Source organism: Rissa tridactyla, chromosome 5 (assembly GCF_028500815.1).
Source record: "Rissa tridactyla isolate bRisTri1 chromosome 5, bRisTri1.patW.cur.20221130, whole genome shotgun sequence".
NCBI classification, from domain to species: domain Eukaryota; kingdom Metazoa; phylum Chordata; class Aves; order Charadriiformes; family Laridae; genus Rissa; species Rissa tridactyla.
The window spans coordinates 63,967,496-63,995,032 of record NC_071470.1 but is presented as its reverse complement, the minus strand read 5'-3'; the positions used below and the strand labels follow the sequence as shown (position 1 = coordinate 63,995,032).

Sequence of the window (27,537 nt, the reverse complement as noted above, 5' to 3'; positions counted from 1 at the left end):
ATTACTTGGCCTTCTTCAATGTCTGCAGCATACCTAAACACAGGACACTGCTGCTAAGATTCCACCCATAACTAAGTAAAAATGGAGTTAACCATTTTAATGTTCTTGTGTTGCTTTTGTTTTCCTCCAATTCTCTTTTCTTATTCATCTTTGCAGAGCAGTGTTTTTTGGTGTTTTTTTTTTTTTATTTGTTTTGGGGGTTTTTTTTGTTTATTATCATATTTGTTTCACAGAGCACTTCCTCATGCCCTAAAGATTCCTGTTCTTTATGGGACAGAGTAAAACACAGCACTAACTGGTATAGATTCCATCAAAATTAAATCAGTTTTAACAAAAACTGCCTCTGCTTTTGGTCATCTTTTCCAGGTTAGCTTTTCCAGGCTCAGGAGTAATAGCAGCTGAATTTAATTCATAACCTCTTGAAGGAATTTCCTTAACACAAACAAGAAGGAACACAACTGAGTAATCTCATTTTCAGTTTTATAGTTGCTATAGTTAAAAGTCTACAGCTTGTCATGTTGAAATTGCCAGTAGAAGAGACACATACTTATCTTGAAATTGTTAGAAAGCAGTAAAAAAGCAAATAAGCATAATTCATTCCCTGCATCAGGTGCCAAAAAATGGTAGCTGAAATGAGATTACCCGAGCATGTCAATATTCACAATGCAACCCATCTGCCACACAAACTGCTTAGAAGTTCATCTTGATAGTTTTCCCTCTGCCTACATTTAAACCTAGCACTTTAGTAGAATAACAGAAAGTAATTGAGAGTAACTAGCTAAACTTCTTTTTAGAGTATTTGCAAAATCTCCAGGTTTGAGTGTCTTTTAATCTGTGTTGATAAAAAAAATGCATAACCTACTAGATCTAGGCCAACGATAACCACTTGCTTCTACGAAAACTGACATTTCCACAATTTAAAAAGAAGGCTTACCTGTTGTATCAAGGCCTCTAAGTTGTCCATGAACGCGATGGATGTTCAATTTGGCAGCAATTTCTTTTCCTTTCTCCGCTCCAGCATTGGATCTCAGTGAGCCAGAAGACTGGGGCTGCATTTTACTGGTTTGGATGTAACGATCAAACGTGACAGAATTCCTCCCAGTTTCTGCATTGTTTGAAGTCTCTTCAACAATACCCCTTTGAATATAAGGGAGAAAAAAAAAATTAAGCAAATCACTGATAAACATGTTTCATTTTGTTGTTTTTGTTTCAAATTTTAAGTGACGTTGGCACAGCAGGGTTAAAAAGAATTCTTTGTAAGATAAATTTGGTAGACAAATACTGAAAAATTTAATTTTATCCTGCATAACATATAAGCAATAAAGAGTTAAAACTAAAGTTCCAATATTATTCTGGAATGGTCCTTCCACTTCTTAAAGAGACTGTAATTCTAATTAGATGTTAATTTATAAAACACAGAAGACACATTTTACTGCTTAACTCAATCATGACAACTTGTTCAAATACTCTTTGAACTGCAAAAAACTGGCATCACTGTAAGTCTTTTCAGTAACTTAACAAGGAACAGTCACAAATAGTGATATGTATTATTCTTACCTATTCATACGAACTTGTGTAGCAATTCTATCAAAACATAAAGCTACTAACGAAACATGAGTCACGGTTTTGCCAGAAGAAACCCCTGGGGATTCATCAACAGATGCTTGTAGTAAACACAGGTTCACCTATATGTAAAATTCCCCCAGAGAGTAAAGAAATTTAGAAAGACATATTACATTAAGTATATATCACTAATTTCTGATACAATCTTGTCTTGTACTTCTTAGTAAAATGAAAAAACGTAAGATAAAACCATCACACCTAGAAGATGTACAATCATAATTTAAAGATGTGGCAGTCAGTTATCCCTATCTGTAGTGGTTGTTATTTAACTTGCACGCCTACCATAAGAAAATTGAGCAGCTCCAAAACAGTCTATCCTGTTCAAAACATTCGTTATCTAGCACAAATACATAGCTTCACCTAAGCTTTTGGGGAACTAATAGGGATGCAAAATAAGGGTAATTTGTGAGGCACTAATAAGCTGAACAAAACGTTGTTACCTTTGGTACAGTAACGTTGGCCTGAAGACCTTTAATTGTCACGTTATCTTGCTTAAGCGAGAGATTGGTCTGTGCTGGTCCCTGGTTTGTTGTTCCCGTAGTGGTAGTGTCTATTTTTGTTCCTCTAATATCCTGCTTCGAAGATAACTTGGAGGGGGAAAACAAATTAATTTATTCACATTGAAACTCAAGCTGCTAAGCTAAAGAGTAACAAGCTAGTTTATTAGCCCTGAAGCAGCAAGAGATTCTGACTTCAATTAAAGCACAATACCATGATTTTGAGAACAAAGACTGCAGCACACACAAATACAGTAGGTCTAGATCTAGGGTAACAATGCCATTCCGCAATAAACTTTCTAATGACCAGATTTCAGTTGAAAGTTTGAGTTCTACATATACATGTTATATAGAACAACTTATTATGAAGTAAATAATTAGTGTCCATTACACTATGAAGTCTAAGAAATTGTAAAATATAGATATGGTCATTAACTTGGACAGCAAGAACTCCTAATTCTGTAGAACTACCATATAATTCTTTTCAAGGTAAATTAATCTTTTAAGGTATCAGATGAACTGCAAAAAAAAAAACCCAAAACAAACCATCCCCATGCACTTTCAGAGCTTAGTTTGAACTTTCCTCTACCTCACAGAGACTATCTCCCTAACTACTGTAAAATAGTAAATGATGAATTGCTGATATGAATATAATACATAAGAATATCAATTATAGTAATTTCTAAGAACAGAATACATCATGTCATGCAAATTACTACTGCCTAGCCCATCCAAATTAGAAAAATTTCACTTCAATCCTGTGAGAGAGATTTTTAGCCACTGAAAGACACTATGTTACAGCTGATTATAAAAATACACGTACATTAGGTACAAGATAAAAATACATATGTATTCCAAATTAATACAGCATTTAGCTACTATATCTCAAAACAATGAACTAAATTAAAACTTTTTCTACGTAAAATATAGAAAAAGGTATTCTTTCCAATCTCTGTGCATTTTTCTTGTTCCCTTTCTTACATTTTCTGAGAAGCTTGTTTTGCTGTTCTGTACAGCATCTCGAAGAACTTTGCAGTGCAGATCATCAACGATTGCTGCTGGGTGTCGAGAGCTAGCACAATGCACCATTGCTTCTATATACCTGTAAAAGGAAACATGCCCACAACAGACCACTTAGACTTCCAGTTTCACATGACACACCATCAATAATGTTTAATTAACACTACAGAGAAAAAAAATTAAGCACCAACAGACATAAAAGGGCACTTCCCAGGTCACCATAACATTTTTCTAGCTTATTCCCAGGAAATGCAGAATTACATTCACTAGGTACAAGGCCCTACTGTTCCATCAGTCCCATTATTCAATCCTTTTACCTAAACCTTTGCTGAACAAAATAGCTTTGACTTTAGACAATTTTTAGCATAATCAATTAACACTGCAGTAGTAAAAGTAAAATTAATGACCTGTCCAGTGCCTCTGCTACAAGAGGAGTCAGAACTACGTCTACAGTTCCTTTTACTTCTACTATTGCTGTTGTCCGCGTCTGGAAGACGGGGTGATCCAACGTCCATTCTTCTGTTATTGTTTCATCGTCTGTGTTTTCTGCAGACTTCTTTTCCAAAGGAGTGTAAGGTGTACTAAACAAGTCAAATACATATTAATAATCTAGGTTTGTACAGAAATACAAAAGTGTTTTGGTATAACTTTAATTCTTAATAAAATGCATTTAATGGCAGGTTTCTTCTACTGCATGGCTTAGAAAGCACACAAATATAATCCCAGGGCAAGGCCCTTCCCTAGATTCAAATTCAGCGTTTGGCAATACAATGGACAATTGCTATAAGCACCTCCCAAATTAATTTAAATTAAGTTGCAATTTATAATCTTGAAAACATACAAGTGAAATCATTTAATGTTTTCACAGTGTACTTCTTGACTGAAAGCGAACATTTTATAATAGAATACTCTGTTCTAAAATAGATCTGTACTGAAAACTACTGCTACAAATCAAATTTTGGAAGGACTAGCAAGAGCCAAAATATTTAACAAGAGTACCAGGAAAATCCTGCTCGTAAAAAAATATGGTAATGGTGTTACACAGTATTCAACTTACTTGGATGTTGATCCTGTAAGCTGCATGCCTCTGTCCAGTAACGAATTAGCTGTGAGACCCTGTTTAACAATCTAAGATAAAAGTGCAAAGAAATTTATTACATTCCTTCTATATATGAAAAAAATACTCAAGGAATCTCCAAATAAAGATTCTCCTTACAGTCTTTTTTCTTAAAAGAATCCCTCATATGCAGATTCTCCAATATAGAATACAGAAATTCCTAGGCTTATTTTTTTAAATGATTTGAGAGATTAGATTACAGAGTTCTTACATAGATAAATAGTGACTAATTGCTTTAAAAAAAAAAAGGCAACTTCAAATATTAAGCTACGAAAGTCTTGCATGAACACCAAGCTTTTGCTGCAAAGTGGTAACAAATGAAATTCCAGAGCTTAGAAACCTATTTTCTATCAAGTAATTTCCATTATTTTTCATGTGTTTCATTTCAGCTCCTTCCTTAAGCATGTATGCTCATATCACATACACCACGAGGGGGAAAAAAAAAAGCCCAAACAGTTACAAAGATCATTTGCAAAACCTGAGTTTCAATTTTACTTTAAAACAAAGCATTTACAGCGTAGATTATGCTTTATCAGTATTAAATGTACTGCTGCTGAAGTAACATATATTTTAAACAAATCTCACAGAAATATCCTTCAGCTGCATATCACTCAACAGGCATCATTTTTAAGTGCAACAATGACAATTCAGAACACCCATCTTATCCACTGAATTCTAACTCCATCTTTTTTTTTTCCCCACAACCTCTCAGCTACACAGCCCATGATCTGAAGTCAGAAATCCAAGGTATTCCTTAACTAAAAGCAAAGAATTTTCAAGTTTCTCATAGTTTTATTTATTTACACAACTAAGCAATTTAAACTTGTTTTGAATTTAAATTCAAATGAATTTGAATTCCTTTCTCTACTCCTTCTTCCTCCATCTTCCATACCTTAAATGTTGGGACAGACAGTTGCTCAAACGATGACGAACTTTCTTCGCTCGTTGGCGTATCAAGGTCTAAAGGGCGATGTAACGAGGATTTTGAAGTTCTTTTGTTAGTTGGATGCTTTACTGACCAGTTGATGACCTGGAATTGTGTAAGATAATTTTGGTAACATGCCATTACAGGTTGCTGGGAAGTTATTTGCTCACTTTCCACAGTCTTTTCAGATTCCATGACATACATGGTCTCGCCATGCTCATCTTCTCCTCCCAGAGCTGAAACAAATGAAGCCTGTGAAGGATGAGTCTTAATTGGCAATGTTTTAACATCTTGACTAACTTCTCCATGGATTGTGCTCGTTAAGGGCCCTTCCACACTGTGATAAATAGACCTTCTACTATATTCAATTTTCTGAGATTGCTTTTTTCTCTTCTTCCTCCCTGGATAGGTTCCTGGACCTTCGTCACTACTTATTGGCTCAAACTCTTCTGCTGCAGAAAAATAAGCTTCGCTATCAGCCATTGACATACTGGAATCCATTGAGCGATACTGGTGAAATGAGTTTGAATCTGCAGACGGAGTATATGGGAAAGAACCAAAGCTCCTCCTCTGCTTTGGGGAGTCCAAGACATTCTCGTCACTGCGAGACACATCGCTGCTGAACTGCACGCCAACTGGAACAGGCTGCTTGTCTCCATAGAAGGCCGCCGTGAGGCTCTTGGTGCTCCCAAGCCGGGTGGAACACACGGACGCTTGCCGTTTCAGGGGAGACCTCATGGGAGACTGACCAACAGGCCTTTCCTGATTGCCAGGGGATGCAGGGCTGCCCTCTGCACCCTCAACTGCAACACTGGAAACAAAAATTAAACGTTCATTTGCTTATTTTATTATTAATGCTTCTCTTTTTGCATTGTAGATACTGTCAAATTCTTCAGTGATTCTGTGACTTTCTATTAGCATAGCAGTTATTTTCATAATGCTGATTACATACCAAATTCTGCCACTTGTTTGTGGCAGAATATATACATACAGAGGATTTAAAAATGAACATTAATGGCAAGTGCTGTTGTCTTAGATGCTGCATTTTCTACCCAGATCAGGTTATCATCCCCTGCTAGGGATCCAGATGTGCACTCAATTAGGAAATACATTTCAGCAGTACCACTAGAAAATAATCAACATTTCATAAATTGCTAAATATAAGGTTTTTTCCCCTATCGTAACGCATTTTAAGAGTCAAATTATACTTCTGCCTGGACAGAGAGTACTAACCTTCCATGGCCATCTTCCCTTTTTGCACCAGACAAGAACTCCTTCTGTCCCAAGTGATCCTCGGTAGTTGACGATGGGCTGTCCTTCTCACCTGCAAGCAAGGGGAGCGCAGCACTAGAACTGCTTGTTTCCTCCGAAGATGATGAGGAGCTGTGGGAGCGCAATGGCACTTGTAGGCTTAGATGTTGTGCTTTTCTTTCTATTTCTATACCCACAGATCTGCAATCCCAATCTTTTCGTTTTACACCATTTGCTTTACCTAAGATCAGAAACAGAAACGAAAAATTGAACATCTGATACAACTTCAATGGTCTCTTACCTGCACACTAAAATAAGAATCCTTATCAAATAAAAGCCCTAGTTTTGAAATGCATACACAAACTAGCAAGCTGTACTAACAACAATGAATAAAATCATACCAGCAAAACATCAGATTGTCTTGACAGACTGCTTTATATATGTTTAACACATGCAAGTCAAAAAAACTTCTTTTTACTTAGAAAGGAGTTGCACATTAATATAAAAATTCAGCATTTGAAAGCTTGCTCACTACTTGCAAGCTACTGTCTGCTCTTAGAAAAGCGTATTCCACTACACGACCTCTTGCACCAAAGCACAAGTACTACTCATTAACCGGAATCGGAAAGACTATAAATACTGATGTGCAGTTAAGAAATCATACTTAGGGCACAATAGAGTAAAATGAAAGTAAAATGCCTTCTCACCATCTAAAATTTTAGGAATCTCCTTAGTAATTATCCATTCTCCTGGCTGCAGTAAAGACTGCCCATAAAACATATCCGATTCTGCACTTGTACTCGAGAAAGCAGAGCTGCTTGAAGGTGTCAGTTCCTCAAGTTTGAAAAAATCTAGTCCTGTTAATGTGCCACCGAAGAATCTACAACCACCGAGACAGCCACACTTGTTCTTGCTTCTCTTATTCCTCAAATTATCATCAGGCCACAAAAACCACAATCTACACAAAGGCAGAAAAACAGAAAACAAAACAAAAACGTGACAACATCAGCCTTTGTATATTTAAATTCAGTGAAAACGAGATTAAAAGATATCCCTCTCTTATATGTGAGCTCCTATTTCACCCAGCATGAAATGAATTAAGATCTGTACCTGAAACACAGATGTCCGACATAAAATGCATGATTAGTTCCAGAAAGGAGCAAATCACAAATGTATACGCAACTGTGCTCAGACACAGATTATGTCCACCTGCCACAATACACGCTAATAGTAACAACCCTTTTTCTCCGCACAAAGGCAAGCAACACAAACACACTGCACTCTGGTGGATGTTGCTTATGCCAGAGGCAACTGCTCTTCAGGGAGACACACAAATCACAGTTACACCAGGCATCTTGTTCACAGCTGCTCATCAGCTTGCTCAGGACTCTTTAAGGCCTGTTTTCAGTCCAGCCTGAGAACAAAGATAAATTTGATTCCCTCCTCTCCCTCATCTTCATTTTGAGGGATATGGAAAGGCAGAGGGAAAAGTAAGTTTTGTCAAAAATCATACAGTTTTGTATAGTCCAAACACATTCAAACCACTAACCCCATAGCTAAGCATTCAACACACTTTTAAAAAATTACAAGGAATTTTAATCCATGTAAGCAAAAAAAAAAAAAAATCTCAAAAGCAAAAACCAAAGTTCCATCTTTAAATTAATGTATTAACTTCCCTCCTTCAGCCCCTCAAAAAAATTCAGATGCATCTCATTCAATCATATCTCTTACCTCTTAGTTCGGTTATCATGTGTTTCTAAGAAATGTCTCTGCACTTCATGCTTAGAAGGATGATCTGCAGCTAAAGCGATGTCAGCAGTGATAAGCCCCAGGTTGACAGAGCCAGCTTCCAGCCAATATGCCCTCCTTAATATTGGCTGAAGACCAGTTCTGCAATTGTTCACCTGCTCAACATATTGTCTCAGTTGAAAGTCTTGAATAGCAGCACTTACACCTTCTCCAACAGACTGGTTGTGGAGGTTGCAGTTTGCAATACGGATAGCACCCATCTGAAAACATGATTTAACATACGAACTCCGATTAATCATGAGTGAAACAAAAAAAGGGTAGCCTTAAACCAGTTAACACACCACCTACTACATTCCAGAAAGATCTCAATATACTATTCTCTCCAAAAAAGGAGACACTGCAAAAGAAGGCAGGCTTAGAAATTAGTTTCAGCCAGTTTTTAAACAACAAAAATAAAGTCTTTATTTAGGAGTCTATTTTTGTAAAGGGATCAAAAAAGAAAGCTCAACTTGGACAGATGTTGCAATGAACTTTAAAAAAAAAATTAAATCTTTATTAAGTTCTCCACCATCATCTAAAAACCGAGAAAACTGAAACTTTGAAAGTCAAATATATTATTTGATATGATATATATCATTCTATGTCCTTACACTAAAACATCAATTACATGCATTTGAATACAAAGCTGTATTAACTCTACAATTAATAAGTATCCCTGTGAGACAACCACGTTAAACACTGCAAAACTAAAATTCCAGATCCTAATAACTGAGATCTATATGAATTGTGTTACAGTAGCCCTTATATGATCACACTCTATTTCTTTTATTGGCGTAACTCCAGCAGTTTTGTTGAACCCAAGAGGAGCTGCCCCTTTCCTATGAAAAGCACAGCACCTGCAGGAGCCAGCCCCCTGTGAAGAGGAACCAGAAGTTCTTGCTTTACGCCTGCATTTAGCTGTGGAAATTGGTCACTGTACAACTAACCCACCTGCCCGTACAGTATCGATCCTCCCCGACACTGGTGTACACTAATAAAAGATGACATAGCCCTGCCACACATGCTTAGTCTTCAAACTTCAAATAACCTGAAGACATTGCACCAAGTTTCCTGCACAGCTTGAGTCCTCTTGAAAAAGTCACCATAAAGCACCTGAAATTTCAGATCGAGTTTTCAAACTTTCAAACTTTTCACAGAGAAAAGAAGGAAAGCTGAAAAACCCGGCCATGGAAGAGATGTGCACAGGGTTAATATTAAATTATAACTTCTCGCCTCTGTCAGAATATAAAGGAGGACTGGAAACCTTTTTTTTAAAATTTGAATGAAACACATTCAGCATATAATTTTCTAGAGTGGTTCAGGTTATTAAGCTGCTTTTGAAAAGGCTGTCACTCATATTTATGCCTGCAAACACAGTTAATATTTGCGGTGGTGCTTTGTAATATTGGACTCAAAAGAATTTGGAGACTCAAAGGCATTTTTTTTACTGCCACAAGGTGGCAAGCCATTCAAATGACAAGATATCATGTCATTAAAAAGACGTCTAAAATAATTACCTTCTTAATAATTACGTCTAAAACCTAACCTTCAGTTAGATTCTTGCTCATAATGTGAACCTGCCCCTAAAACCTTACATGTTAAGTCTACCTTTTAAAACCAAATTTATTAATGGACTGCACAGTTACTAGTCACTTACATCAGCACAGCACTTTTCACCTTTTCTGTTGTTACCATAACCCAATTGACTCTTAACTTTTATTTTGCTACACTGAGTAAATTATTCCAATTTTCTTTTATATGACAGGATAATGGAGAGAATATCAGCTCTTCTCTGCACGTCCTTTTTTGAATGAAGGATACATCATGCAGTATTCTAGATTCAGTCAGGCAGCAGCACTGACCCTTCTCCCATCTCTACCAAAGATGTATCTTAATTCAAACAGCTGTATCACATAAGATGATCATGAGTTATCAAACACTGACTTGTACGCAATCCGTATCAATCATTTCCAGTTGCTGAGTTACAAACTTACAGCACAAGTTCCTATTAGCTCGCAGGTACAGACACTGAGATTTATATTGCCCAGTGTTTTCTTAAATTTTTTACACCAATCCTGCAGCTTCCACTCTTATTTTGGCAGACATCCACTCCTCATTACCATTTTCCAAGATATCATTAATGGAATTGCTAAGCAGAAGCCAAAATGACTTACTCCTGGCCCAGTCCAAGCCAACCTTTTATCACTTAAAGTTTCAGAAATTCTGCTTAGTCCATTGAATGTAAGCAATAAATTCAGGTCAAAAAAACACAAGAGAACTCTACAGACAAAGAAGGGCTCTAATTGCTGCAAAGAGAAATATTTTTACCTTTATATTGGTGGCACAGCCATGTTCTACCACATACAGATCTGCTCCATCCATGGCTAAGCGTGTCATAGTGTACTTTAAGTCATCAGATGTTGGGCATGGCCCAGGGACACAGTTCAACTGAAGAAAAAGAAAAGAAAAATAGATTTAAACATACATTAAGAGTTTTAGTTTAATTTGTGCTTATCCTTTATGTTCTGCTTAGCAGAGGCCTAAAACCCTGCCATAAAAAGTTACTTATTCTACACTCTCAACATGAGTATGAGGTGGGGTGTTTCTGTGTTGAGGTTCATTTTCACTAGTACATGTTTAATTCTTGTCCTGCAACATCAGGGGACTCAGCTGGCTCTCCTGGCTTCCACCAGGAAAAGGCAAATCAAGGCTGCTAATAGAGAACACCACAAAACTGGAACAAAACAAGGAGGATGTCAAGAGATTAAATCCAGGAATCATACTTAATATATGGCAAGCCTCTTGGTCTTCAAGTGACCTCAGTCTTTAAGGCCTCGTGGTCTTCAAGTGACCACGCACATGGATTTCAAGAGACAAACACGAAAGGCAGAATCCACAATGACATGATGGTTTGTGGTTTGTTTTGTTTTTGTTTTTTTTTTTAAATAAAAAAAAGGTTCATGGAAGCTATAAACTGTCAGCTGAAGTCTCCCACCAAAGCACTGTTTCATCAGAGGACAGAGGATAAAAAGTACCATGGAAATGTGCCAGAAGCACGAGAAGTATGACCTTTTTCTCTTAAGGGACACTGGAGTATGCCCTTTGGCTCTTAGCTGTCACGGTAGAGGTAAGAAACTAGGCATGATTTCCGTGGATACCATTTCTCAAAATAATTCATAGAGCACAAAAACATCGTGCATATCCACAGGAAAATCCAGAGAGAATCACTTTTCTTTCCAAAACATAATTAGCTATAATTTATCGAAGGAAACATCCAATCTGACTATATACTCCATGTGTCTTGATAACTTGATGGCTGTTTTCTAAACTGTTTGGAAGAACCTGTGCAAATATAGCAAGCAATTAAGACAGATGAAAGGTTACCTTAGAGTCACAAAACCGACGATCAATTCCGTGCTGGCATATTACTACAGATTTTGGCCTTTCCAGTTCAAACTCTCGGCACACCACATGAAATACAAAGGTCTGCCCCCATTCCAGAAGACATGCAAGCTGTAAGCAAATAACACATTGTCTAATAGTAAGTATGCAAAATGAACTTTCAGTATTTGACAGAGTACTGAAAACATCACTAATGACTGGGAGGTGAGCAGGAGTAAAAACAATCAAAAGACCCCACCATAACATTCTGGATGCATTATCTCGCTTATAGACAGTCTATTTCCTGTTAGTCAAGATTGATTTTTATTTTCATGTGCACCACAACATGCAAGTCTGCAGTTTTTCACGGAAAACACCGTGACATTAAACAATTTCCTAAATTATTTCTTAATATAAGGAAACAGTCTTTGTTATTACAGTCAACTGAGAACTTCATTGTAAAGACAGAGCTCCCCTTATTTTACCTGAAAAAATACCTTGAAATACTCTATTACCATGTGTAATTTAAATGTCAGACTTCCTTGTGTATAAGTAACAAAGTTACATTTAAAAAGCATAGGAGGAAACAGGCTAGGCAGGACACTGCTGAATCTCAGTAGACCTAGTAATTAGCCTAGTGTTGATTTAAATCTTTTATATAGTTAGCTCACTCATAAAAGAAATGATTCATGACTGTCTGTCTCTATTATGAAAGGGAAATAGATTTTCTTTGGCTAGACAAAGGAAAGGGCACTTAAAATCAGCAGTAATTTAAATGGAATTTAATATAACTATGGCTGTCCTGCACAAAATCTCTCCTCCTCCCTTTAGTGTTGTGTTTTCACAAATTCTTGCAATACATCACACACTATGGGGGGAAAAAAGCCAATGACGCTGAAACAGCAAATTCAAGTTCTGTCCCATAGCAGTGCTGATGATAAAAAATAAAAATATAAAAATAAAAATAAAATAAAATTTAAAATTGAAATAAAATAAAAATTAAAATAAAATAAAATAAAATAATCCTGCATGAAGCATACAATTGAGAATGGCTTTGTAGGGGAAGAAAATCCTTAAGCTGCATCAAGCATTTAGAAATGTTCTCTAACCTCAGAATATTTTGAATCAACTAGGTTTAATTTTGAAGCGTAGAACAGGAGTAAATACTATAGCTTATCTAAATCAGTGGCAGCATTTTGTAAAGTACCGCCACTGAAGTCTGTATATGTAGCATGAAAATGTATCTGGAGTCTATTCTTTAGATTTACTGAAATGGCTTGTATGCGTTACTTTGATTTTATCTGATGCAGAAGTCTCCTAATGAAACACATGTTTAATCCTAGAAATCAATTTCTAAAAATGCCAATGTTTAGAAAAATAAGAGGATGTGGAACTGTCTTTAAAAATTTAAAAGAATAAATAAATAAACCAAAGAGGGACTACTAAATATAATTTATGTACCTTTCTCATGCCTCAGAATACACTGACAAAGCAACCTTTTTTAAAGATATAGCAGCCCTCATGAGAAATAAAACAAAGTGATCTGTCTACTGTATACTTGGAGCCATTATTATATCTGGAAAAATAAAAGTAACAAAAATGGTAAAATTAAAATGAGGTCATGCTAAGGCTGACCTAAGAAAATCCAACTCTGCAAAAGCAAACTATGTTGCAGTGGGACCAAGCTTCAGAATTTATGCAGGGAGCAGCATAACTGAGCTACCAGCTACTCTCCTACTACAGCCTGCCCACACTACACTCCCACAAAGTATCTCATTTGTCTCCTCCTTTAAAATGTGACTTTGTGCATAGCTTTCTATGGAAAGCCAGAACTTTATCTGCAAACTGAGCTCTTGCCAGATGGTCAACTTGATATCCTTATTGCTGGCAGCATTCCTTCATGCAAATAACCATCATATCTCCAAGAACCTTACATCCGAGGGACATCAAATTGCCTTTCAGATTGCAATCACAACTGGATATTTTATTTGTCCTTCCCAGAGAGTTAATCATCGGGGTAACGAACCTGCAACTCCAGAAGTCAGCATCATAAAATTAAAGTAACCTCAGAGGAAGACACAGGCAACTTAACTAAGTCATCTCATACTTAAACCTTTTGAATAGATTGTCCTTTCTCTGCTTTGTCACATTACCCAGTTCATGGCTGAAGGCGTCCCAAAACACCTGCTCTATTTACAGAGAAGTATTATTTACTCTGCAACTAAGCCACTTGAAGTGCATGTAGACACTGTGGCTGCCTTTCTAATCAGTATTAAAGTACACTAACATACATAGATATAACACACAAGTGTTATATCCCCGTGGAGTGGGTCTTTTTAGTCTGGAAAAAAGATGACTGAGGGGGGACCTTATCAACACTTTAAATACTGTCAGGAGGATGGGGCCAGGCTCTTTTCAGTGGTGCCTGGCAACAGGACAAGAGGTAATGGGCACAAACTTGAGCATAGGAAGTTCCATCTCAACGTGAGGAGGAACTTCTTTACTTTGAGGGTGTCAGAGCACTGGAACAGGCTGCCCAGAGAGGTGGTGGAGTCTCTGTCTCTGGAGACATTCAAAACCCGCCTGGACGCGTTCCTGTGCAGCCTGCTCTGGGTGACCCTGCTCTGGCAGGGGGGTTGGACTAGATGATCTCCAGAGGTCCCTTCCGACCCCTACCATTCTGTGATTCACTACCGATTTGTCTGTGCTCTGTTATCATCATCTCTTCAAAGTCTCATATAACACTAGCCACACTCTTACACCTAGACTTAAGATGAGTATCAGATTCAGCTCATTTGGCATCCATTTACAGAAATGATTAGATTTTCAAACTATAAAATTAAAGTTACTTAAGACACAGATGCATCCAAATTCAGCTGAGATGACGTGCTTTCCAAAACCTGTGCTACATCAGTTTTACAAGAAAGAATAAAGGTAATAGTTCAAAGCAAATAGTTTCTAGATGGTACCTGCGGTGCTGTAACTTTGGCTGTAAGACTTCCAGCCTGTACATCTATCAGCCATGCGTATTCTAAGGTATCGCTTCCAAGAGGCAGCCCTTCTGCTGAAAACATTGCGTGAGCACGCAACTGCAGACCTGACAGGCTGATGTGACCCTCTCGAAGAACTTCATCCACTGCAGGTCGCTGTGAAGGACAAGTTAAAGCTAATATTTGCAAAGCTAATATTTGCAAAGAATACATCAATAGAAAGGGAATATGCATTTTAATACCACTTAAAATTCATAAGCCTTAATAAACGTTGTATGAGTACAACAGGAAAGTTCCTAACAAAAAAATAATACAATTTTAAGATCATCACAACTTCCACAATGCAAACACACACAGGCGAACACATAAAAAGCAATTTACTACCTGATAGTTGTCACTCAGAAACAAATTCACTGGAGACAGTACAAGTTGAAGCATTGTTTCTCTAAATCCTTTCTTCATCTCAAAACACAACCTTTCCAAGAAAGCTGTAGGGCACTCAGGACCATCTGGACTGCAATGCTAAAATAAAAATTAAACACATCTGCTTCAGAAACTGAAAATATACAACATGGGTATTGTAAGATTAGAAGCAAACCTGGGAGCAGGAAGCATGTTAATTTTCCTCCAAGTGGATACTCAAAAGAAGCCTGTGCAACTTTAAAAATCTTTCAACGATTACATAAACAGCAAGTCAAACCCTTCGGGTGAACACAATTTTTAACTGGATTCTTATTTGAGTTCCGGGGGATCCCTCAGAATGCAGCTGCACAGAGCAGAATGCAGCATTAAAAGATAGTTTTGCTAATTAGCGGAGAAATCATAATGGTCAATCAAAAATATTATCACTCAAATCAAGTTCATTGAATAAAAATCATATATGAAAAACTATGCGAGTCTGCCTCCCAGATAAGCAAAACAAATCATGTCTCAAATTGGTTTAGATAGCCACAATTTTAGTAGAGCATATACACATGCTCTTTGGTAAGCGCCACCCTAATTTAGTGTTCCAGGGTGAAACAAAAATATTTTAAAAGTACTTACCACTGGTAATCGCCCATGCACTTTGTACAAATTAACAAGCACGGTGATATCCCACGGGCGCAGAGTAAGAGGGTGAACTGGCTTGCCTGAACTTTCGTTTTCTTTTTTGTCATTTTCCACTCCAACAGCTGTCCATCCAGAGCTTGAAGATGTTGACAGTGACAAAACAGGGCTTGAAATAACTTCTTCAAAGTCAGTGTACATGTCATCTTCTCCAAAATAATTTTCCTAGGAAAAGGAATTGTTATGACCATATGGAAAACAAATTAAAAACATATAGGCAACATAATGAAATACAAATCCAACCTTTTCCTGTACGTTCACCCTCTGTAAAAAAAGCAGTATAGCTATAACCCATAGCTGGAGAAACATACATACTTTTATTTTATAAAAAAAACTATATCTTAAGTGAGCAAATTTAGTCCGTGTGCTTTGCAAGGAAAAGAAGGGGCATCAGTAGTTCTCAAAGTACCAGTATTCTAGATGCATGCAATAATTCAGAATAGTTATTTGTACTACTGCTGACATTTTAAACAGATTTTGTGCTTTTAAAGATAACTTTGAGAGTAAGAACACAAAACATGCTGCAGCAAATCACTCTCACCCACCCTTCTGAAACTTCTTATCAGCATATTTCAAAGTCTTAAACACTTCTACAATACTATAGACATTTCTCACCTTGTGTCTAAATCCCACCTTGTTTCTAAGCCAATCCCCCTCAATTATCTAAGACCAAAGTAGTTTTGCCAAATTCTATTGGGAAATAGAAAATCCATCACTAATTTAAAAAAAAAAAAAAAAAAAGTTCCAACTATTACAAACTCCACTGGTGATTTGTGAGATGCAGACAAATGCGCACTAGACTGGAGATTAAACTGAAAGAGATTCGAGTCTTATGATGTTTCTTGCTCCTGTTCTTCCCATTTCTGTGCCTCATCCGCCTTGCAAAACTTCTTTTCTCTTTTGTAAGCAGAAGTCCGCAGCACCAGTGAGCCAAGAGGAAACTTACAACAAAAAGAAAGCAAGCAAGTGCAAGGTACCCGCATCCTCGAAAAAGGTCTGCAGAAAAGGCAGGCTCATTATTGGCCTTGAAATAATGACTCCTGTGGACATGTAATTTTATGATCTTGCACTGAGTCCCTGAAGTATTTTTGGTGTTAAAGCACATGAATTAAGCGCTGCTGCTCTGTGGTCAAACCAAAAAACCCTCAAAAGTTAAGCAAAGCTAATCTGCTTTGCTTTTTAGCAAAGGGAAAAGATAAAGGTCAATGTTACGATACAGAACTCGAAATATTTTTTATAAGGCAGACCCAGCAGAGGGTGCTAAGAACTTCAGCAACTTACTCCTGGTACCTTCTGCTGGGGATGCGAGGATCTATAAATCATTCATTCCCAGCCAGTAAGCCCTTCAGGAAGAAACACCACGCGCTAAAACCAAAAACTACCTCCCAAGAATAGAAAGCTTAACAAAACTGCATGAACTGTGCATGTCCAGGAATCTCTCATGCATGAATTAAAAAAGATCAATAAAAACAAACTGAAAATAGCAATTCAACCACACGTCAGGAAAACAAGCATTAAGAAACCCCCTAGAAATCTATTAAGAGATGCTGCCAGCACAGCTGGACAAAAAAATGTAAACACAGTCACAAATATAAACAAAGATACTAGAAAGAACAATAAATGCGCTTTTTCAAAAAGGAGCTACTAATCTGAATTTTGTCTTGAGATTTAAAAGATAAAAGCTAGATTTAATCTGAGAAATCTGCACCTAAAAAAATTAAATCATCATAGGATCAAGGGATCTAATGTAAAACTCCAGAGGCAAAGAGCAGTGAAGAAGTGCTGCTTTGCTTGGAAAGCCAGAACCATCTCATGAATTCATGGGCTCCAAAAGAGGAGCTCAATAAACGTTTCAAACATGGGCGTACTTCCTCTGTATCGGAAGAAATTAAGTCTTCAATATGCAATACCGGCCTAATTTTAATCCCATTTACTTTAGCGTCAACATCAAAAAATAATGAGCATATTTGAAAGTCCTGTACTTTACAAAAACATAATATTTTCTGCTATTCATTGCTTACATGCAATACCTTATATAAATTCATAAAAAATTACTGTTTTGGTATGAGTCCTGATACTGATCACCTGTCTCAGAAAATTCCTTGTCCTCTGACCCAAAGCGAAAGCCCACAGAAGCAGCACCTTAGCCTAGATCTGCACGGGATAAAATAGACCTTTAAAACAAAAAAACCCAAACAACCACAAAAACCAACCAGAACCCAAGCCTTTCACTGTTGGTCAAATAGAAGCGACATGCTGAATCACCTCTGCTTTTGTCACAAGGCAGGATGAGGGAGGTGGGAAGAAATTAAACTGGTTTTAGCCACCCTGAAGATCAGTAAGGGAAGAGGACACAACATAAGCGACACAAAGAAACGTTTTAAAGCATAATAGGTTAACACAAAGGAAATGATGAAAAATTCTTCTTCAATATTAATTGAAGTAGCTTTTTAAATTAAACTTAATGTCGTGTCCTTCCCCCTTCCCCCTCCATGACCCTAACTCCAGAAATTTCACGGCATCAAATTAAAATAAAAAAAATCCAAACAATCAGGACACTCTGCAGAACTTAAAATGCACTAAAAGTATGGGTTCTGATATATCTTTGCATGAAAGTTGTTGTTAATATAAGCACTAGTCATAATCATGGATTTAATTTTTGTTTTACTACTGCAGAAGCCTAAGAGGGAATTTTCCACACATAAAGTCCAGAGCATATACTACTCCTTGAAAGGAAAATTATGCTGATATGGATCTACGTATATATATTGGAAGTCTTCTCAAAAGCCTCTGCCAACCAAATTCATCTCAGCTACACCATACACCAAACGAAGTCATTCCAAACTAGTACTTACAAAAAGTTTTCATCTAAATTCACACATTCTGCAGAATTCTAATTTTCCATTTCAAATGAATTATTTCCCTTTCCTACATGTGACCAGCCATAAATTTTATGAGTTTTGTTCCTGTGCCTACCTTTATGGACAGAAAGGCTTTGAGCAAGGGTCCATACAAAGTTATCTGGGAATCTGGGGAGAGTTCCAGTTCCACATGGAGCTTATCCGGGGGCAGCTCTGAAGGGTCAAGGGGAAGGCGGGTTGAAGCTGTGGGAGATGAAATCACACTGTCGGCCGTTTTCTGCGATGGTCTTAGCACAGATAACATCGTTTCTTCCATTTCTGACACTTTGGAGCAAAATAAAAAAGAAAACAAACTTTGATTACAAGTTAGGCTTCTGATGGTCAAAATTCTGCAAATATGAATGTGTATTAACTATAAAACTTTTGCATCCTTTTAATTTGGATTGTATAGTTATGTTAATATGTCTATGCTACAGAACTTGTTTCTCATCTCTAGTAACTATGGGAAGACAGGGAAATAAAGAATATTTTAGTCAATGTTAATTAAGCAAGAGAAAAAGAATCCTTCGAGTTCTGAAAAAAAAATAAATTCAATTTATTTATCTTGCTTTTCAAGTTAAACAAAGACATGCTTTCATTTCAGCGTAGTGGATTTCCCACAACCACACAGCTATTGCAGAATAAACAGAAGTGAATAAACAGGAAAATTGCAACAGTTATATTAAAAACTTATTCTGAACCGGAAGCTCTGTAGGCCAAAACTTCCTCTCAAACAACTCAATTACTCTAGTCACAAGACAGTTTGGAAATTCAAATCGCATTTCCTATCCCTTCTTTTTATTTGGAGTTAGGGAGAAGAAAGCGTTTTGTCTTTTCTGAGTGAGGAAAGGCGACGAGAAGGAAGCAAATAACTGGAAGTGCTTTAGGGATGTAAAGTGATTGCTGGGAAGTAAACAACTCCAAGGGAAAACCCTGTAAAACTGATGCTCCAGTAAGATTTCAAGTGCCAGTTTATCTGGAAGAACCAGCACATACAGAACTACAGTGAATACACATCTGTAGCCAGCAAGCCTTCAAGGCTTTAACTTACCATGATTGCCTACGATGCTTGCCGAGTGCTTGCATTAAGTTATGTGTTATAAATTAGCTAAATGTCGCAGTGATATGACCACTTTTTTTTGGAAGCTGCATCTCTTGTAATGCAACATATTTGTTTCTCAGAGACTTAAAGAGTTCTATTGATTGACTCAAAATAAAACCCAGGTGTTGCTACTGTAACAAACCCATTCTATCAACATCACAGATTAGAAGTGAGCTGGACTGTGCTGGATTATTCATTGAAGGAATCTGCAGGCGAAATTACCTGTGTATGTACAAACTTTCCAATGCAGGTTCAATTGCTATGATTACCAGTAAATGTTTTCAAATTTGAAGTATGCACATTTGACACAAACTGACAGAGTCTCACAAGAGCACTTAATGAACATCTGCAAGATGAATCTTACTTTTTCTGCTTCGTCCTCTAAAACTGGAGTTCTTTTAGATTTGAATTGTTGGAACTCAAAACCTAAAACCATCATCCAGCATGTTTTCTAACACCTGGCTGATTGAGGCCCATTCACATTAGCCTTCATTATTCTTCTACTCCCTCTCCTTCATCACTTCTGCTTCCACCATCTCACCCTGAAAGACTTGTATTTAACTTCATAACTTCCTGCATACCTGCCTCCCTCTGCATTTAAAATAACTTACTTTATTTCTGCATTTAAGTATCGTGTAACTTTTTTTTTTTTTTTACAGCCACATACTTACAGAATATTTCTTATTTAGAAATATTGTTTAGGTATTTAAAACTTAAAAATTGTTATTTAGAAATTAGTGTTAGACTGACCAGCCTAACACTTGTATCTGATGTCTGTGGCTCACTTAAACAGCGATAGCTACAATGAAATCGCAGACAATGTTATCATATCTCATATGAAGCGCATTTAAACATTTAAATAAGACAAAACCACAACATAAAGGAGAAAAAGCTTAGAAGGCTAACGAACATGATACTGACAAAAATATTGTACTTCATATTTAATATGCCAACCGATATTTTATGTTATGCAACAACCCACTTAAGAGATCCACTTTGTTAAGGACAAGAAGTGAACTACAGAGAGTATCCTTTCTTTACACGGGGAACTGGGACACTTTCTGAAATTTCGCATCATGAGCTATTGTCAGTTTTTAAATGAAACCTGGTGCATTCTAAACATCAGCATTCTCCCATGTGACAACATATCATAGTAGTTCAGTTCTAAATTCATTTCTGCAAATTTAAGCAGCTTGATCCAACAGTCACAGCAGTTCCTGAAATGAAACACACTAATGAGAAAAAGGTAGTGACACTTACAGGATTGTTTTAACTGCTCATCTGCCTTTTGAGGATAAATCGGGTGCCATGAGTAGTCAATTGTAAACACAACGCTCGGGACTGTCCAGCATTCAACCCATCCAGCCCTTTCAAAAAGAAACATCGCACTTTTATTAAATATCTTCCATGAACATGAGGTTGCTTTCATCACAAACAATGTAAGTAAATATGAAGAGCCAATATAAAGACATAAATATATATCACAGTGAAACTCACTCTTCTTGAGTAATGTTCCTCCATTTGGGTTTGCCCGTTTTCTGACCACTTTGACATTCAGCAGAAATACAAGATTCAGGACTTATTTTATTAGGCTGACAATCTTTCACCAACATGAAAAGGGAGTATTTACTAGGATGACAATCTGGTAGATACAAATGAAGATCAACATCTTCTCCCTAAAAATCAAACATTAGTAACTGAAAACTTAATTTACATTCACTTCATGCATAATGCTCATGCTATTTCCATGTTCATATGCTCCATCATGTTCTCTTTACAAGCAAAGTGAGGCAAGAAATCTCAATTTTCACGCGATTGCTGACCACAGCTCCCACCAACTTCTAGTACAATCCCATGAGCTCTGTAGTTCTGAACAGTTACAAGGCCAGTAATTTGCATATAACACCACACCGTAGCAATCTATAAAACACAGGGCCACGGCTTTTAGTGATTCCTGTTCTTCTGGTGTTCAAGCCATATTGCAAAAGGTAAGTGAGTGGTCCAAGGGTACCCAACAACTCAACTAAACATTACTTTTTAAACCAACAAAAAAAAAAGATAAAATATTTCTTTCTTTGCTATCAAATTATAAAAAATTACCAACATCACCATCAACTATTTTTTTATTTTTAGTAGCAGTAGATTGCTTTTATTTTAGGGAAGAAAAGTAGCACAGTCTTTCAAAGAATTAGCTGCGTCCGTTAAAAACACTTTCATTATTACTTATTACTTTCATTATTACTATAATCATCATTACTTATTCTACAGAAACTCTCAAAAATCTGGAAGATGGCTTTCCAAAATGGTTTGGGGGTACTCATTCCAGTATTTGATTTTTATCTTTGAACATGTATTAGCTCTTTTCACATTTTCTAAATAAATGGGAACAGACTCTCAAGTGATAAAATACATACAGACACACACAGTCTAAGTATATATAGTAAATATATACATACTAAATGTATGTATGTATGAAATGTGTATATATATTCTTAAAATGTATTTTTATTTGTGTATATATATGTATGTATAAATTAAATTAAAACAGCCTATGATTGGATGCTTCATATAAGCAACAGAAACCATTTACCTCTGGGTTACTTAAAGAAAAATTCTATGAACCAGAAATTAAAGAGAGTATTTTTCTTTCAGGAAAGAGTCTATTCCAGATGTCCTGACCAAAGAAGGTAGAGAAACTATCTCACATTTAGAAGACAAAAGAGGTGAGAGGGGAAGGACTTACCCTTAAAGAGAATCTAGTATTGCATGTGGTTGGAACGAAGTCAGTGAAAGGCAGAGAGAAAACAATGTTCAATGTTTCTCCACAAGCTGCTAGATAAACTGGGAGAGTAAAGGAAAAACAAACAAAACAAATCTGTCAAAATTACTCCTTATTTTGTTCTTAGACAAATTATCAACCATACAGGTAAAAATAATGAAAAGATACTCAAGAATTCATGACATAAGAAATTGCCAATGCAATATTGTGTATTTTGAGTACATCGTACTAAATTATTCTGAAACTATTTACTCCTTACAGCTTGTCCTTTATACAGAGACACTGTACTTAACACAATGAAACTGCAAGTAGACAATAAAAACAACTGTAACTAATATCTTACAACTTTATTGCTTCACACACCAATTTTTGGACAAGAAAACACACAGGCTAAAGAAGGAAACCTTATTTTTAACTAGAACACAACTTCATGATTTTTAAATCACCTTCCTCTTTCTGCATTGAAATTATATGATTCTAGTACAGCGTAGACCACTGTAAACATGTACAAACCAAACTGCACATTAAACAAAGTTTTGGCTTTCTGAAGTGTACCTCTTAGTTTTGTCTAGAATTAGCAGCGTTATCTCCTATTCTTTCTAATTATCCAGAGTTCAAATGGTATTTTTCCAACATCACTTAAAAAAAATTTATTCCCAAGTGAATGTTTTCAGTTAGCTTACTGAACATATGTCAAGACCTCACGGCTACTCTCTGCACACTGTTGTACTAAATCAAAGATCCAAAGGGTCTTGAAAAATGAATGCTAAAACATGATCTAGAGCTGCACTCTCCACTAAGAAGGTATGCATTTGTACAAAGTGAGTTAGAGCTTACAACAGTTTTAGGATGGTTTATGCACATCAACAGTAGCAAAATGGGTAGTTATCACTGAACACACATTCTTCCAGTAAAAATTTTATAATTCTTGTACTCTATGTGTATACTCTGTATTTTGTACATATTTTTTGTAGTATGTACTCTTCTTTCAAATTAAAAAAAGTGATCTCACCATTTTCTTGTTGTTTGGTGGAACAGTCAATCCAGTTGTGTTGATTTGCTGCCCAAATCATTTCAAATTGATGAAACATGACTTTGAAGTTCCACATATAAGGAACAAATGAAAAAATATCAGGTGCGCTATCACTGGACCAGTCTTGGATCAAATCTAAAATCACATAAAGTAATAAAAGACAAGTTAGTAGCAATCAAGTGACAGATTATTTCTTTTAAGTTTTTGGCTTTTCATAAACTATAAATCTTAAATGTTTGCTCCTTCAGAGAAAAAGGAAAATGAGAACAATACACAGTATCCATTTCTCAGGCAGATATTCTACAAATACTTGCTATGAATCCACCTCCCATTTCTCACCTGCTTTTTAAGTTGGAAAGCCATAGGTTTAATTAAGTTTTCTTGATCAGTTTTGTTCACTAGCAAATTTACACGTTGACCTAAAAGCACTGGACTACCAACTGCGTTCCTTTGGTTTTCCACTCTGATACTCTGAATGTGTACATTAATAATATTTTCTAACGCAGCAAAATAGTATTGTTGTAGAAGTTCACGTTTGCTCTGAATAGATTGGTAGACTATGCTGCGTACTGCAGCACTATACAGATAATGGCTCCGGCCTCACTAGGAGGATAACTTTATTAGCATGGCACTATGCCTGCCCTAATTAATCCTTCCTCCCAGCAGGGCTAATTAGCCCAGGCAGTGCCACATTGATGGGGCTATATTCTTTCCATTACTGCAGCTGGAACGTTCAGCAACAGTTTGGTGACGCTGTATCACACTGTACTGCCTGTGCACATGTATTCTTCTTCACAGCCAAAATCCTAAGGAGCAAATTACATTCTCTCACCATCTGTCAGCCACAGGGACACAACCTAAAGCCTAAGTAGTTGAAAATCAGTCATCCAAAGAGAAAGATATCAGAGAAATCACCATCCTATGTGGCAAATATTAAACAAATCAATAGCTCTGATCAAAATAAATTAATATGAAATTTAAGATGACTTAACTGCAGATCAAATTTAGTCTAGCTGTTAGAAAATAAAATTTTTTGGTATCCCTACTCAAATTTAAGAATATCACGCATTTATAGGCAACAGGAAACATCAGGAACTTTGTCCTCGGAAATGATTTGTTGTCCTAAATATGTGAAATCAGAGTACTTGACCTTGTACACCTTTGCAAAATTTGTAAAGAAATTCTAAAGAAAGAATATTTAATTTGATATGCAACTTATTTAGTAAAGAAGTTACCTGTAAAGAAGCTTTTCTGAGCAAAGATAAAATGATAGGTTGCTTTATAAACTTCAAGTTCACATTGCCATGTCTGTGGCATGTTCCATATCCGGGGATAGCTGGCATTAATATGAAACTGTGAACAAGATATTAAAGCATCAGAATTACTTGAAAAGATGACAATGATGACAAAAGATGACCCTGTAGCTCAGCAGTTTTCACATATGTACTCTGCTGAATAATTAAAACTGTTTTCCTGCTGGGATGAACATAAGGACTCTCCAGTTCCTTAATAATTTAATCTCTCTCTCTTTCTGTGTTTGAAGGTCAAGTGCTAGTGTATTCATTTACTTGGAAAGGTATACTACAAACTTCTGATACTGTTGCAGTAGACATACAAAGCAATTTATAAACCAAAGTTTTCATTAAAAGGATCACTTTTCACAATATACTAAAGATAAAATCCCTCAGAATATAATATTTTTCAACCATGGATATGATGCTCAAATTTAAACTTTAAAAACATTACTCTCATAAGGTCATTTAAAAGCCAGCGAGAAAGGTAAACTACAGAATTACAGTACTGCAGAAGTGAAATACTAGGCAAAAAAAAGAATAATGCAGCATTAAACGTGTCTCAAGTAGTTTAAGCACTCTGAAGTAATTTTAAGTAATATGCATTCACATTCTGTAGCACTGCTAGAGAGTGTAATCATTTAAAGTAAAACCTATGTGAACATACAACTACATAGTAAATGAGGCAAGATTTGCAAATGGCACTCCAATCCCTCCACTGCTTTCAAAACACATATAACTTGGTATATAAATTACATAAGTCACTGAAAGTTACACAAGTGCAGTTATGTGTGCGTATAAGTTCCTCACATATTGAGGTCTTGCAAAATACATTCAAAAGGTGTACTTCTGTATTGTTAATGAACTTAAAGAACCACTCCACAGACAAAAATATGTCCCTTATTAAAAACCCTCTAGATACCGAAGCTTTGCACTTATTAATACAAACTTACAGCTAGCATTTCAGCTTCTAAGAGAGTCCGGTACTGCATACTGCTGGTGGCATCAACATGTAGAAGCTGCCCTTTAATTGTAGGTGAATAGCCTATCAAACAAAAGATATAAAACGTAATAATTCAGACATAAGAGTTACACAAATACTTAAACAATTTTCACCCTTGATTTCAGCAGTCCACTAACAATGGAAATTAGTACTATAATAATTCTGTCCTCTCCTGTTTGTCTGGAAATGCTCAGGTTCTGGAGATCTTGGTTTAAGTTGCAGAATAAAACTCAAATATGCCAAAAAGAATCAAGAGAAGAAACAATTTAGCAAAGGGTTTCAAACCAGCCAACAAGATCAGGAAATGCAAGGAACATACCCATAACTTTATAATATTTATCTCCACTTCACCTTGGATTTTGGCATTTATTTTGTTTAAATAAACTATTATATTAATTTTCATAATGCATTTCTCAGCATGATTCAACTACTACACTAATCCTAGATTTGAGTTGACAACGTATCTGTAATCTGCTTCAATACACACACAGTTAAATGGCACACCATCTAGTAGTTAAGGAATTTGTGTTTCCTAATCCAAACAATACATGGAGGTAACTTAACTACTTAAATACGTACATGCTTTAATATCTTGCAATGAAATGTACAAGGAAATATTTTTTGTTCCTTTACATAAGAATATACATTTCATAGTCACAAAAGAAAAACACTACAAGACATTCACACACATAGAAATTAAGATAATCGTTCAGGAAAAACATTAGGAAAACAACTTAAGCTTAGCCTTAACTCACCATTTTCACCTACTGTCATGGGAATATTTATTTCCAGATATGATCCTGCACCGACGTTTACATGAACAGCATTAGTTTCCTGTATTGCAAGAAAGAAAAAAGTCCAAACATTATTTCTAGGATCGCCACATCAACCAGTGTACTTTATGCCTCTGGCTATCACTATCCACACCCTGATTAAGGCACTGGATGGAAGAAGTCTTTCTAGCATTCGGAAAAATTACTAATGAACCATCTATGTGCAATGATACTAAATAACACCATTTTTAGGCTTAACATGTTGCCTTAGTTCCACTAATAGAGTAAGAGGGCAGGTGAATGTATATTTTTAATGCTACATTTTCTAACCCTTTCAGTCACAAAATAAGAGCAGCAACAGGTGAAAAAAAAAATCCAACCCCCTACACATACACATCTTTTGTTCCCTTCACTTTCATCCCTCTAGTAATATTAGATATTCATCCAATATCAGAAGAAATTATCTTTTCATCATGGTGAGCTTCATAGTAATGAAAGACTGCATAGGAAACATCCAGATCTTGAATTCCCAAAACTGCAGAAGCTGGCATGGGTTAAGATGTTGCTTTAAGGCTTGAAAGAAACTTAAAATAAGCCAACAAATATTAATACCTCTCAGCCAATATTACTCTTTGAAGGGTTTACCCATAATTATGGAAGACTAAAACAAAAATCTCCTAGCTTTTAAAACCATAGTTCTGTAATAAAAATCTGAGACAAGTAAAAATACACAGAACCGAAAAGCACAGTGTAATTAAAGTAGACAAGTTAGTTTCTAGGTAAGTTTTCATTATTTACCCTATTTTTGGTAAAAAGCAAATCAATGGTGGCATCTGCAATAATATTCATCCGCAGTTCAAAAGCAAGGATCTGTCTTGGTTTCCCAGGCTGAGCAATTTCTGAGACTTTCATAACTTGGTAGTCTGGTGGGAAGAAAAACTTCCACAAGCAATCCC

The 27,537-nt window shown here is 36.3% G+C and overlaps 1 protein-coding gene across 9 annotated transcripts in view; it reads right to left on the bottom strand.

Annotated features, from left to right (window-relative positions):
* Window positions 1-27,537, bottom strand: part of BLTP1 (bridge-like lipid transfer protein family member 1) — a 114,170-nt gene that overhangs the window by 59,131 nt on the left and 27,502 nt on the right. For all 9 annotated transcript variants that reach the window (XM_054204322.1, XM_054204323.1, XM_054204327.1 and 6 more), the window contains exons 11-34: window positions 27,380-27,536; window positions 26,564-26,642; window positions 25,759-25,850; window positions 24,749-24,866; window positions 23,493-23,648; window positions 22,445-22,542; window positions 21,199-21,377; window positions 20,962-21,068; window positions 18,676-18,884; window positions 15,637-15,864; window positions 14,977-15,114; window positions 14,572-14,748; window positions 11,606-11,734; window positions 10,550-10,669; window positions 8,165-8,442; window positions 7,141-7,391; window positions 6,416-6,674; window positions 5,150-5,993; window positions 4,198-4,268; window positions 3,548-3,721; window positions 3,102-3,222; window positions 2,064-2,210; window positions 1,558-1,685; window positions 935-1,137 (exon numbers count right to left, since the gene is read on the bottom strand). In XM_054204322.1, coding sequence (XP_054060297.1) covers window positions 935-1,137; window positions 1,558-1,685; window positions 2,064-2,210; window positions 3,102-3,222; window positions 3,548-3,721; window positions 4,198-4,268; window positions 5,150-5,993; window positions 6,416-6,674; window positions 7,141-7,391; window positions 8,165-8,442; window positions 10,550-10,669; window positions 11,606-11,734; window positions 14,572-14,748; window positions 14,977-15,114; window positions 15,637-15,864; window positions 18,676-18,884; window positions 20,962-21,068; window positions 21,199-21,377; window positions 22,445-22,542; window positions 23,493-23,648; window positions 24,749-24,866; window positions 25,759-25,850; window positions 26,564-26,642; window positions 27,380-27,536 — 4,463 coding nt within the window. The remainder of the gene's footprint in view (window positions 1-934; window positions 1,138-1,557; window positions 1,686-2,063; window positions 2,211-3,101; window positions 3,223-3,547; window positions 3,722-4,197; window positions 4,269-5,149; window positions 5,994-6,415; window positions 6,675-7,140; window positions 7,392-8,164; window positions 8,443-10,549; window positions 10,670-11,605; window positions 11,735-14,571; window positions 14,749-14,976; window positions 15,115-15,636; window positions 15,865-18,675; window positions 18,885-20,961; window positions 21,069-21,198; window positions 21,378-22,444; window positions 22,543-23,492; window positions 23,649-24,748; window positions 24,867-25,758; window positions 25,851-26,563; window positions 26,643-27,379; window position 27,537) is intronic.